Source organism: Lacerta agilis, chromosome 3 (assembly GCF_009819535.1).
Source record: "Lacerta agilis isolate rLacAgi1 chromosome 3, rLacAgi1.pri, whole genome shotgun sequence".
Classification (NCBI taxonomy): Eukaryota; Metazoa; Chordata; class Lepidosauria; order Squamata; family Lacertidae; genus Lacerta; species Lacerta agilis.
The window spans coordinates 55608008-55620791 of NC_046314.1; the positions used below are offsets into that span (position 1 = coordinate 55608008).

Consider the following 12784-nt stretch of genomic DNA (forward strand, 5'->3'; position numbering starts at 1 on the left):
GGTCAGGGATAATGAGAATTCTAGCCTACAGCATCAGGACAACCAAAGTTTCCCTGTCCCTTGACTACATGATGGCAGGTCAGAGAGACGGAGAGAGGGGGGGTATACTGTAATTAAAAGTGGTTCTCATCTTAACTAATGAGGTTAGAAATGGGTCATAGGTCTAGGAAGACTGCATTCCACTGAATTAGACTTTTTATTTGGTGAGCAGGAGCAAGGAGCATACAGATAACATCAAATCTAGGTTCCTTTACTTTTCCATTTATCTACTGGCAAAGCTAAAGTGACAGAGTGTTTCTGCTCTGTTCCCCACTCTTCCTTCCAGCAAGAAACTTTAGCCAAAGGAATCATTCTCCCAGTAGCTGACCTAAAAAATTGGGGAAAGATTCACAATGCAGAGAGAGCGTCCTGAAATCCACAAATGTGAGCTTTCTTGTGTGCTACTGGATCTTTGTATGTTAATTTATTCCCATTTTTTAAAAAAAACCTGGACTAAAACTTTTGTGTGTGTGGCAAAACTACATGTAACATTGCTTCTCTTGGGTCTGAATCCATCTCTCCATAGGACACATTCATCCCCATGGGACCTGCAATATCATTATGACCTATATGAGTAGCAAAAAGATTCCTCAGTCTAAGATACAATAGTCAATGGAGCAACTTCCATAGGGAAATTGTGGATGCACACAAGTTGCTGAATTGGGCAGAATTGCAGAAAAGGGTAACATAAATCCTATCTGAGGAAAGATTATTTCATCCTTAGTTTGAAGCATTCAAATGATGCAATTACACAGGTCAGCTTATATTCCTTAATAGTGTGTGATTGATAGAAACTCTTCCCATTTAAGTCTTAAGCTTTTTCTCTTTCCTCAGCAATTCATATGAGCTACTCTTCATTAAAAACTTAAAACCGGAAACTCATACCCCTGCATTTTATGCAATAAAGTATTTATTCTTCCTGGCATTCAGACTTTTTACATTTGCACTACTCTGGAGTGCCTGATCTATGTCACGGGTGTGTGATGATGCCTAGTCCTACTCACTCAGAAGAGTGTTGAATGGGACTTGCAAGGAAGTAGGCATAGGATATTAAATTAGATTATGGATCATCTGGCCCAGTAGTATCTACTCTAGCATTCTGTCTCCAGTGTCTAAGCCAACAAGGTATTTATCACCACCACCCTGCTTCCCACCAACACCCACAAAAAAGAAAGCCTCTTCTTAACTAGAGATATCAGGAATTGAACCTAGAAATTCATTTGTACAACGCTTGGATCGCAACATTGAACTATATCCCTTACCTGTTCTGCTTAAGTGTAGCAATGGCCTAAAGGATATTAAATGTGATTTCAATCCAATCCGTCTATGAACTAGCAAAAAAGCAACATTCTGGGCAGATGAATATTTCCTAAGAATTGTACAGATTGCATGCTGAACCACGGCTCTTTGCTGTTGTGTTCCCATACAAGAAGAGTCTATCTATAAAGGCATGTTTATTGTTGTGTAAAAGTTTAAACATGTCAGCACTTGGTAAGGGTAAGAGGTCAACTTTTGGATTCACGGAAGAGAAAACTTGAAATGAAAAACAAATGTTAACTGTAGTCTTAAGGCTCTTAGCACAAATGGGGATGGAACGAGAACACAGTGAATGATCTTTGTGATTTGTCATTTTTGCAGCAGTTGCAGGTTTGGAAAGCTGTTTTCTTTTGTGAAAACTTTCTGCAACTGATACCTGATTTATTCCAGAATGTCTAGCTCTGGCTCCTTCATTCTAAAATGTCACATTTTCAATCATACTATGGTGGAATGAATGATGTATGAATTTGTGTTTACATTTTCACCATAAATTGTGCCCTAGCACACACACACACACGCATGAGATATCAATGTCACACAAATGAGACATCAGTGTGGCAGATGCAATGGATAAAAATTGCAGGGGGGCAGTTACAGAGCCCCACATCTCTTTGGGGGTTCCCATTCTCTTTAGTGGTTGTATGCACTCTGGGTTACTCTGATGAAGACCCTGAAATGAAATTCCTGGATTTAGCTAATGTTTACTGTGAGACACAGATCAGAAAATCATAACCATTTTAAAACCAGCACCTCAAAAGAATTCTATTTTACAGGAGGGGAATGGGGAAGCCCAGAAGACTTTCTGGGTAAAAGAATAGTCATTTAATCTTCTTAGCTTTTGTTGCTCTTAAAAAAAAATAAAGTTGAATAATTATATAGTATCATAAGTACAGGGACAAATGTTGAATATGAGTTCCACAGAAAAAAGATATTGGCCTTGATCCAGAAATGTTATTGTACATTGATGGGCTGAATGCTTGCTGATGTACACAAGGATTATCTTCCCTTCCTCTGTCAAGCAGATGGACACTGCTGTCAGTTTTGCAAGAGGAGAATCATAGAATTGCAGAGTTGGAAGGGACTCCAAGAGTCACCCAGTTCAACCCCCTGCATTGCAGGAATCTCAACTAAATCATACATGATAGATGGTCATCCAACCTCTGCTTAAAAGGCTGCAAGGAAGGAGAGTCCACCACCTCTCCTGGGAGTCCGTTCTACTGTCGAGCATCTCTTAGCCACAGAAATTGCTTCATTTCCACTACATCAGCCATTTTAACAAGGGAAGAACTCCCTTATGGGACTGGTGCCATTACATCTCTGAAATGAAATATGATAGAAAGAAATGTCATTTGGCATAATAAATCTGGCAGATATATAACAAAACGGGGGGGGGGGGAAGCAGAGTATTGACATTTGAAGACCAAAGATGTGCAAGAGATATAAAGAGAGTCTGTTTCTACTTTTAATGAGTTCTGGAATTTCATTTTCTAGTACCTACATTGTAGGGGGCAGAGGAAAGAACAGCATAATGGCTTACCAGTTAATCTTTTTAATTAAAGACAATGATACTGATGTCTGAAAACCCCGAGAAAAGCCAAATGCCTTCAGACTGCTTAAGAATATTCCAAAGAGATACACAAACTTCCATTAATTCAATGGTACTTCAAAACTGCATTCAGCGAGCAATTCTCCATTCAGAGAGAAGATAGCATGATATGAGGGTGCACTATACTATTAGATTTTCAAAGCCAACCAGTTCTCTAGTTGATTCCTGGTTGAGACCCTGTGTGACTGCTCACCAGCTAAATGAGATGGGGAATCTTGATTGGAATTCTCCCCCCCCCCTTTAAAAAAATACTTTTAATGCAGCCAAGAATAAGTGGGGGGTTTAGATAGTCACTAGGGAGCTTCTTTTCTTCGTACCATTTTTACGGTATGAATCTTGCCTCCCCACAATCTGATACTTGCTTCATTAGGCAAAGCTTGTGAGCAGGACAAAAGTTAAATACTATGGTCCCATTCCAGCAAGCCACTTCTATGTTTCCCACACCAAATAAGTTACCTTAGCACAGGTGGGCGCCCTATGGGTCTCAGAGGCCCTCAGCGCAGCCCACTGTGTCCAAGAAACCCACCATATTTCAATGTTTGCTACCTGCCACGTGGTTTTGTTTTTACTGCAGATGTGTTTGCTGCCCCAGGCTCCTTTGGAGAGGAACTGTGGGATATATAAATGGAATGAATGAATTCATTATTGCGGAGGAGGATGCATGGTCACAGTCATGTCTGTGCACCATGTTTTCTATGTAAATCACACTGCCATCAAAAAAATGTGGCCGACAAGGGAGTGCAGTTGTGTTGGGAAGGGTGATGTACATGTTTTGCTCCCCATGTAAATCACAATGGAGGGGGTGGGAGTGTGGGCTCCAGTCACATCCACTGGCATTCGGCCCTTGACTGACCACTTACCACCACACTTGGCTCTCAGAAGTAAAAATGTTGCCCAGTCCTGATAGCATTTATCTAAAATTGTGTTTCATACTCTATATTTCAGTCATTATAAGAAAAGAGACTGAGGCACAGCTAGAACCCCAAGAGTATGCTGGCAATGTGTTCCCTCATGTAGCTGATAGATGTGGCAAGTGATGGCTTTGTAAAGTCTCAGGCAGGCATTTCATTATGTGGGCACATATACATAGCTCATTGTTGGAACTCTACCACTTTTTTGTTGTTATTTCTATATCAGACCCAACTGGGTACATGACTTTGGCTCAGTTTTCATCTCTCCAGTCCATAGTTAGATGCACCCACCACAGATAAATTATTATTACTATTAATTCATTTCTGGACCAGTCTTTAGCACCCATGGGGATAACATAACATACAACCATGAAACACAATAGAGTTAATGATCAAAACAATTATTCGTCAAACAATAAAACGAAACATCACAGTACAGTGGTACCTCGGGTTACATACGCTTCAGGTTACATACTCCACTAACCCAGAAATAACGCTTCAGGTTAAGAACTTTGCTTCAGGGTAAGAACAGAAATCGTGCTCTGGCGGCGCAGTGGCAGTGGCAGGCCCCATTAGCTAATGTGGTGCTTCAGGTTAAGAACAGTTTCAGGTTAAGAACGGACCTGCAGAACGAATTAAGTACGTAACCAGAGGTATCACTGTACAGTATAAAAACCTAAGATTTTGGACAACTGACATTACAATGACAGAATTTGCTTTTTTCAGATATTTTAAGCAATGTGCTTCATGTTGTCTTTTCTCTTCATCTTCCCTTTGAAGCTTGCGAGTGTGCCCATCTTGGTAATAATTGTGATCCACACACTGGCCGTTGCATTTGCCCTCCCAATACTGTAGGGCAGAGGTGTGATAAATGTGCACCAAATCACTGGGGTCATGACATTATCAGCGGGTGCAAGGTGAGTGAACCTGTATTTTATCTCTGTGTGTTTCTTTGCTTTCCATGCAGTAAACTACTACTCTTTGGAACCAAAAACACAGTGGGAGTTTTCTAAAGAATCATAGAACTGAAGTTCTCTTTTGTGAGCATTGGCATTGGCCCAGATGACAGGATGTGCTATATTTGAATTGGAGCTGCATCTTTCAGAAGACAAAGTGTTCGAACTCCACATGTACCTTATTTCAGCTGTTGTGTACTGAAGTCAGAAGGACAGTCTGTCCAAATTTGGATATAATTTTATCCCTTTTCACAAAACAAAGGCGAAGTGAGCCTAAGGATAACTCAGACGGCTTTGTATTGTGTCTGACAAAGCTTTCTTTGTTCCAAGCACAATTTTAATAGAATTCTGAGTGTCGTTCAAGGATACCAGTCTTCATGAGCAGCAATAGAACTGCAGTTGGTATTACATTGTCCAAATTAAAAACTGAAGCCAGAGATACAAGAGAGGTCCTATCTGAGTTACAGGATCAATTGTGGATCTCCTAAATAATATTTCATTTGGTGCTCAACCCAACTTACCTATGAGGATAGATTGGAATCGTCTCCGTGTATACTACCCTGAGCTTTGTGAAAGAAGATTGATGCAAATGTGATAAAACAAAATAAAATGAAGAATCCATGGTACTACCATGCGTAGGCTCTAGGATCTGTCTAAGCCTTTTATCATTGACTTGACTGTGGGCTTGTTGAAACTTCTTCATGCCCCATACCTAGGCATGGATCCCATTGGTTTTCTGTTTGCCCCACTGCTTTCCACGAGAAACCCCACTCTTCGCTGAATCATACCAAACCATAGCTGTCAACTTTTCCCTTTTTTAAGGGAAATTCCCTTATTCTGAATAGGATTCCTCGCAAGAAAAGGGAAAAGTTGACAGCTATGTACCAAATGTGAATCCACAGGGAAACTGATTGACGTTTGCTCTGATTCAGCAGTAAAGATCAAGTTTTCCTGAGGGAAAGTGGTGGGACAAACAGAAGTCTGGATGAGCAGTATGTAAAATATTTTCTTTTGTCTCTCTTGAGCCAACTTTAATTCATAGTGAGTCACTGTAAGTCTGGTGAATACCATGATGTCTTAGGATGTGATTCACCTCCTACCTCTGCCATAGGTTCACTGTGTGACCTTAGGCAAGTTACTTTCTCCCACTTCCAGGTCCCTCTCATTATGGTAAGAATCAAAATTACTGTCTCTTAGAGATATATTGGAAATGAACATAATAAAGACTAAAATAACCACATATCAAGCGTGTGTACAAATGATCATTAATAGGAACATGTTGTTGTTGTTGTTTAGTCGTGTCTGACTCTTCGTGACCCCATGGACCAGAGCACACCAGGCGCTCCTGTCTTCCACTGCCTCCCACAGTATGGTCAGACTCATGTTGGTAGCTTCGAGAACACTGTCCAACCATCTCGTCCTCTGTCGTCCCCTTCTCCTTGTGCCCTCCATCTTTCCCAACATCAGGGTCTTTTCCAGGGAGTCTTCTCTTCTCATGAGGTGGCCAAAGTATTGGAGCCTCAGCTTCAGAATCTGTCCTTCCAGTGAGCACTCAGGGCTGATTTACTTCAGAAAGGATAGGTTTGATCTTCTTGCAGTCCATAGGATTCTCAAGAGTCTCCTCTAGCACCATAATTCAAAAGCATCAATTCTTCGGCGATCAGTCTTCTTTATGGTCCAGCTCTCACTTCCATACATCACTACTGGGAAAACCATAGCTTTAACTATACGAACCTTTGTCGGCAAGGTGATGTCTCTGCTTTTTAAGATGCTGTCTAGGTTTTTCATTGCTTTCCTCCCAGGAAGCAGGTGTCTCTTAATTTTGTGACTGCTGTCACCATCTGCAGTGATCATGGAGCCCAAGAAAGTCAAACCTCTCACTGCCTCCATTTCTTCCTCTTCTATTTGCCAGGAGGTGATGGGACCAGTGGCCATGATCTTAGTTTTTTTGATGTTGAGCTTCAGACCATATTTTGCGCTCTCCTATTTCACCCTCATTAAAAGGTTCTTTAATTCCTCTTCACTTTCTGCCATCAAGGTTGTGTCATCAGCATATCTGAGGTTGTTGATATTTCTTCCGGCAATCTTAATTCCGGCTTGGGATTCATCCAGTCCAGCCTTTCGCATGATGAATTCTGCATATAAGTTAAATAAGCAAGGAGACAATATACAGCCTTGTTGTACTCTTTATAGGTACATAGAGGCCTAACTTAACAGTGTGGTAGTTTCTTTCAGTGTAGGCAAGCAATCAAATGCCACAGTGCTCTCTCTTAAAAGGCTGTTTTTCATGGCCATTCAAACCAGTTAACTAATGCAGAATAATTTATTTTCTTTTTTAGTTGTAAAGCTCCTCTCACAAAACCTCTGCCTTTCTTCACCACACAGATCACCAGGCTTCTGCAAACCAGCTTAATAGGGGTTGAGGACCTCTGTTTCAGCTCTGGGATCGCTTCTATCTATCCTCGCCTTGTCTATTATATGAGTGCATTAGTATGGCAGCTGCCACAGCACTCTCTAAATTAATAATGATATGTCAGCCAAGTCTTCCCTTTTAACGCATTGCAACTAATTTCTCTAAGGCAAGGTGCGATTGCCCCCTCTCCACTTGAGCTTTTAGTGGAGCCGATTTCAGAGCCCATCATAACTCACTGGCAGGGGAAGATTGCATGAAGCTTCCTCCGTGCAAAACAAACATTACATTTGATTGTAATTTACTCTGCATATGGTGAACAATTTGCCCAGTAGGCATTATCCTCTGGCATCACTTACTGTGCAGGCTTCCTGCTCCAAATAGGCTTTAATTCTTAGACTACACAGAAGCCTGCCAGGCAATTCTTAACTGTTAGTGGTCCCAGATACATACAATCCAGAATTTGGCTGCCATATATACTGAGCGAAATAGAGCTTCGGAACAGATCTTATGATTTCAACTTGAGGTGTTGCCAATTACCTCTCTGATGGGGTTTCAGTGTGAATCGTAAACTACCGTACTGCATTTCTAGCAACTTTTTTCAAAGCCTTCCAGCTCTACTTTTTCATCTTTAACAAGAGTGCCCGTGGCTGCTGTTGTACTCTTGCCTGTTAATATAAGCCACAATTCTTGATACAACATTCCTCTTATGCATGTGTCCAAATAGAATATATTTCTGCTGGTGCCACAACAGCACCAGTGAGCATTATCTAGTGTGGATATTGGTTGGGTAATATATGTATTAATTTGCTGACCCTGTAAATTTTTATCCCTCCTAGTTTCCATTCATAAAAGAATTTTTCAGTTGCAAACTACAGTATAGTAATAACAAATGTGAGCAGACCAAACCTTAAAGTAACAAACTGCTGTTTTAAATTAATCTGAAGTATCCAGATTTAGGATCAGCTATGATGTGATCAGTATCATTATTGTAGATTTGAAATGTAAGTTCAATACAGAATTAACTTCTGAATTCAATACAGAATTAATTTCTGGGTTTGCAAAAGTTGTTTCTTTGATTTGATTGAAGACTTTCTCCATAACAAAGAGCTCCAAAATATTGTGCAAGCACTGATTCACTAGTGGAATTGATCGGACATTAGTTTTCCTGCAGGCTTTGTGATCCTGGAAGGTTTATTTTAGCACCCTACCACACTTACTTACTTACTTAAAATTTCATCAGCTGCCTTTTGAGTCAAACAAGCCCCACCCCCATACCAATCCATGTACTGGAAAAAAAATGTCCTTCAAGTGACAAAATACCTAAGAAATGAATCCAGTATTTGTGGACTCTTTACCTGCACAAAATAGTTGCCTAGCCTATTGATGTAAATATGTTGACAATTGGCAATAGTTTCAGTTGTTCTTGAGGGAGTTGTTTTTCTTTGGTTAAAGATGGAAGTCTTCAACATAGAATCATTCAATGTTTTTATGGAACATCTCCTCTTCTCTTTAGGCTTGTGACTGCAGTCCAACTGGATCTCTCAGTTTCCAGTGCAACCCTGACACTGGCTGCTGTTTCTGCCGCCCAGAATTCTCTGGGGATAAATGCACCGAATGCAGGCTGGGATATCGCAATTACCCACAGTGCACTGCCTGTGAATGCCTGGCAGCAGGGACTGAGCCACACACTTGTGATTCAGAAATGGAAAAATGTTCATGTTCTGATCATACAGGACAATGCACCTGCAAGGTAAGAGAAGAAGCATTAGTCACCAAATATTTTATCTTCATCTCTCAGCGTTCTCCACTACAGTGGTACCTCGGGTTGCATACTTAATTGGTTCCGGGTTGTTGTACGTAACCCAAAAAGTACGTAACCTGAAAAACTTGGTTTGCGCATACGCAAACCGACAAAAAAACCGCTTCTGCGCGTGCGCAGACTGCAAAAACACGTCTGCGCATGCACGAATCGCGCACACTTCGGGTTGCGCTTCCGGGTTAGCGGAGTTCATAACCCAAAAAGTACGCAACCTGAAGCGTACGTAACCCGAGGTACGACTGTATAACATCTTTCATTTGGCTCAAATTGGTAGGCAGCTGTTGATTAAATAATAGCGAGTGTCTTCCACCAGGTCACACACTCACAGCCTGAACCCCTCAGCAGTAAGCCTCATTTGTTCCATTGTCTTTAAATTCCAAGTAAATAGACACAAAGTGTGCAGCCTTTTTTACACTTGTGTTTGATGAACTTGACTGCACATGATTAGAACAAGGCTGCTTGTCTTGACTTGCTACATGGTTTCCAGCAAGAACAGGCCATCAGTTATCCTGAAACAGCAGGTCCTGAACTCCTTTTTTTAATAATAATAATAATAATTTTATTTATACCCCGCCCTTCCCAGCCAGAGAACCGGGCTCAGGGCGGCTAACATCAATTAAAATCACAACAAAAAACATAAAAACGATCAATTTAAAATAACAGATTAAAATACAAATTTAAAATTCAATTAAAACTGCAGGTCTCAATTTCAAAATAACCCACCAATAAAAGATGAAGCATAAATATTAAACAGAAACCAACCCAAAGGCCGGGTGGAACAGCTCCGTCTTGCAGGCCCTGCGGAAAGATGCCAAATCCCGCAGGGCCCTGGTCTCCCGTGATAGGCTGTTCCACCAAGTCGGGGCCAATATTGAGAAGGCCCTGGCCCTAGTTGAGGCCAACCTAACGTCTTTGTTGCTCGGGACCTCCAAAAGATTATCACTTGAGGACCTTAAGGTCCTACATGGGACATACCAGGAGAGGCGGTCCCTTAAATACGAGGGTCCCAAACCGCATAGGGCTTTAAAGGTCAAAACCAGCACCTTAAACCTGATCCTGTACTCCACCGGGAGCCAGTGCAGCTGGTAAAGCACTGGATGAATGTGGTCCCGCGGCAAAGACCCGGTAAGGAGCCTCGCCGCGGCATTCTGCACCCGCTGGAGTTTCTGGGTCAGCTTTAGGGGCAGCCCCGCGTAGAGCGAGTTACAATAGTCAAGTCTGGAGGTGACCGTCGCATGGATCACTGTGGCCAGATCAGGGCGAGAGAGGTAGGGGGCCAACTGCTTAATACGGCGGAGATGGAAAAATGCCACCTTTGCTGTGGTTGCAACCTGTGCCTCCATAGAAAGAGAGGCATCAAAGGTTACGCCCAAACTCTTGACGGAAGGCGCTGGCACTAGTTGGGCCCCCGCAAGAGATGGGAGTTGGCCTCCCAACCCCATGTCGTCCCGACCCAGCCAGAGGACCTCTGTCTTCGAAGGGTTTAACTTCAACCGGCTCCCACGCATCCATGCAGCCACAGCCTCCAAGCACCTGGCCAGTGTGTCTGGGACCGAGTCAGGGCGGCCGTCCATCAACATGTGCTATACATTCAAGGGATGAAGGAAGCAAGACATAAATCTAGAAACCTAGGTCAGGCATAGGCAAACTCGGCCCTCCAGATGTTTTGGGACTGCAATTCCCATCATCCTTGACCACTGGTCATGTTAGCTAGGGATGATGGGAGTTGTAGTCCCAAAACATCTGGAGGTCCGAGTTTGCCTATGCCTGATCTAGGTTTCTTGATCTACCTTTCTTTCATCCTTCAATAATTGACCAGTAGTGGGGTTGTTGTATCTGGTGACTAGAGTTCATAGCTCCTTAGCTGTTGGCCTCCCTGGCCTCATGGGATCTACCTGCCCCTGTCCCAAAGCAAGAGACCATTCCACATTTTTTTCCTCTAGGAGCCAGTGGGATAAACAGACCCCCACCAAGTGCAGGAATGGAATAACGTACAGAAGAGTTGGTATCAAGGTGGGATAGCTGAGAATTGGCCACTAGAGATTGGCTTGCTCTCCCAATATCACTTCAAATTAACTTGGAGAAAGATTTAGGAAGCTGCAGGAGAGAGAGAAAATAAGTGGGCTTCTCCCCACCTCTGCAGCCTTTTGTCTCCACTCCCTTTTCAATCTAATGGGGTAATACATTGAATGAGGGAAGCCCAGAATTCTTCTCTAGTTTGGATTTCAGTCTGAACAGGAGGGGGAAAGGGGGGAGCTTGTAAAGGATCACTAATCTTCGAGGCCAGCTTAAATGAGCCTTTAAAATTATTTTCCAAGCCTGGCTCTGGAGAGCTTTGCTAGGCACCTTTAGGGACCACCTGCAGTGGTGCCACACACAGAAGTCCTGTTTGGACTGATAGCATGCACAGAATGTGGCACATATACTTGCCCCTATCCAAATTACCGGTAGTCATGCTTCAAGCATCAAAAAATTAACAGGTCAAATTAGCTTTGACTCTTCTATTCCCATTGAACCTGGGCCATTGAGTTACAGGGGTCACCAACCTTTTTGGTGCAATGGGCACATATTTAGAATTTTGAAAGAGAGAAGTGGGTGCCACCCTCTCTGTGTGGCACTGATAGCTCAGCATTTGTAGCAGCTACAGTGTTGGAGGTTGTAATGAAAATTGCCCTTAAAGCACATGGGAATTCCCACTTTGTGTAGCTGTTGTTGTCGTTGTAGGTTAATGAACCTGAGATGATAGCATCTTGACTTGCACTGGATCAATAGGCTGCAAAATCATCTTAAATCCAAGTTCATTGCCTTAATTGACTTGTATATGGTGCCCTGAGGTTTGCTCTTTTAATCAACAATGTATAGAATTAACATTATACCCACTAAAATGAATTGTGCATGCGTGCGTGCGTGCGTACGCACGCATGCACACACACACACACACACACATTTGCCAGTACAATTTCTCATGGATTGTAGAAAACTTTAATACTTTAATACTTTTCTTCAGCATGGTCGGCCTGTGTTAAAACACTGCCTGAATATATTCACAATTGTTTCTCATTCTTAAGGCACAATTCATTGACTGTTTGTTTACTTTTAGCCTCATTGGCTTTAATGTAACTACCCCATTGTAAATGATCATTACGTTGCCCAATTTATTTATATGGTTAAATGATGTGTAAAAACAGTTAAAGAAGAACATAGGAGCATCCCTGCTTGATCAAACCAAAAGTCCATCTAGTCTAGAATCCTATTTGCCACTGTACCCAACTATATATTTCTGAAAAGCCCACAAGCAGAGTTTGAAGGCAAAACTCTTGTGTTGTTATGCCTACCTGGAAGTAGCACAATAGTTGCAGCTCATGGTTTGTCTGAAGTGAGACAGGCCACCAGCCTGAGACCAGATGACATGCTAAGGCAAACCATGGCTTAGTAGCAGTAGAACCAGGAGATGAGTGTAGTGCCTACAATCTCCTGTCTGGAAACTTGCACATTTGGATATTTTGCACTGAGCTACAATTGACAGCGTGAACCAGATCTGTGTATGCCTGTGATGAGCCTTGCTGGATATTAACTTGTTCTGGGGATGAACCATTATGATCTAGAACTCAGTTCTCATGCTTCCCAGTAATGCATGTTTAAATACAGGATAGCAGGCAAGTAAGTTTGTGAAGTTTTGTACAATTGCAATGTATTCTGCAGACGTCAGCGTGTTTATCTCCA

General features: G+C 42.2%; 1 protein-coding gene across 8 annotated transcripts in view; it reads left to right on the plus strand.

The window, feature by feature from the left end:
• The window catches only part of LAMA2 (laminin subunit alpha 2), a 362452-nt gene that overhangs the window by 233267 nt on the left and 116401 nt on the right, over positions 1-12784 (plus strand). For all 8 annotated transcript variants that reach the window (XM_033143752.1, XM_033143756.1, XM_033143755.1 and 5 more), the window contains 2 exons: positions 4654-4790; positions 8756-8992. In XM_033143752.1, coding sequence (XP_032999643.1) covers positions 4654-4790; positions 8756-8992 — 374 coding nt within the window. The remainder of the gene's footprint in view (positions 1-4653; positions 4791-8755; positions 8993-12784) is intronic.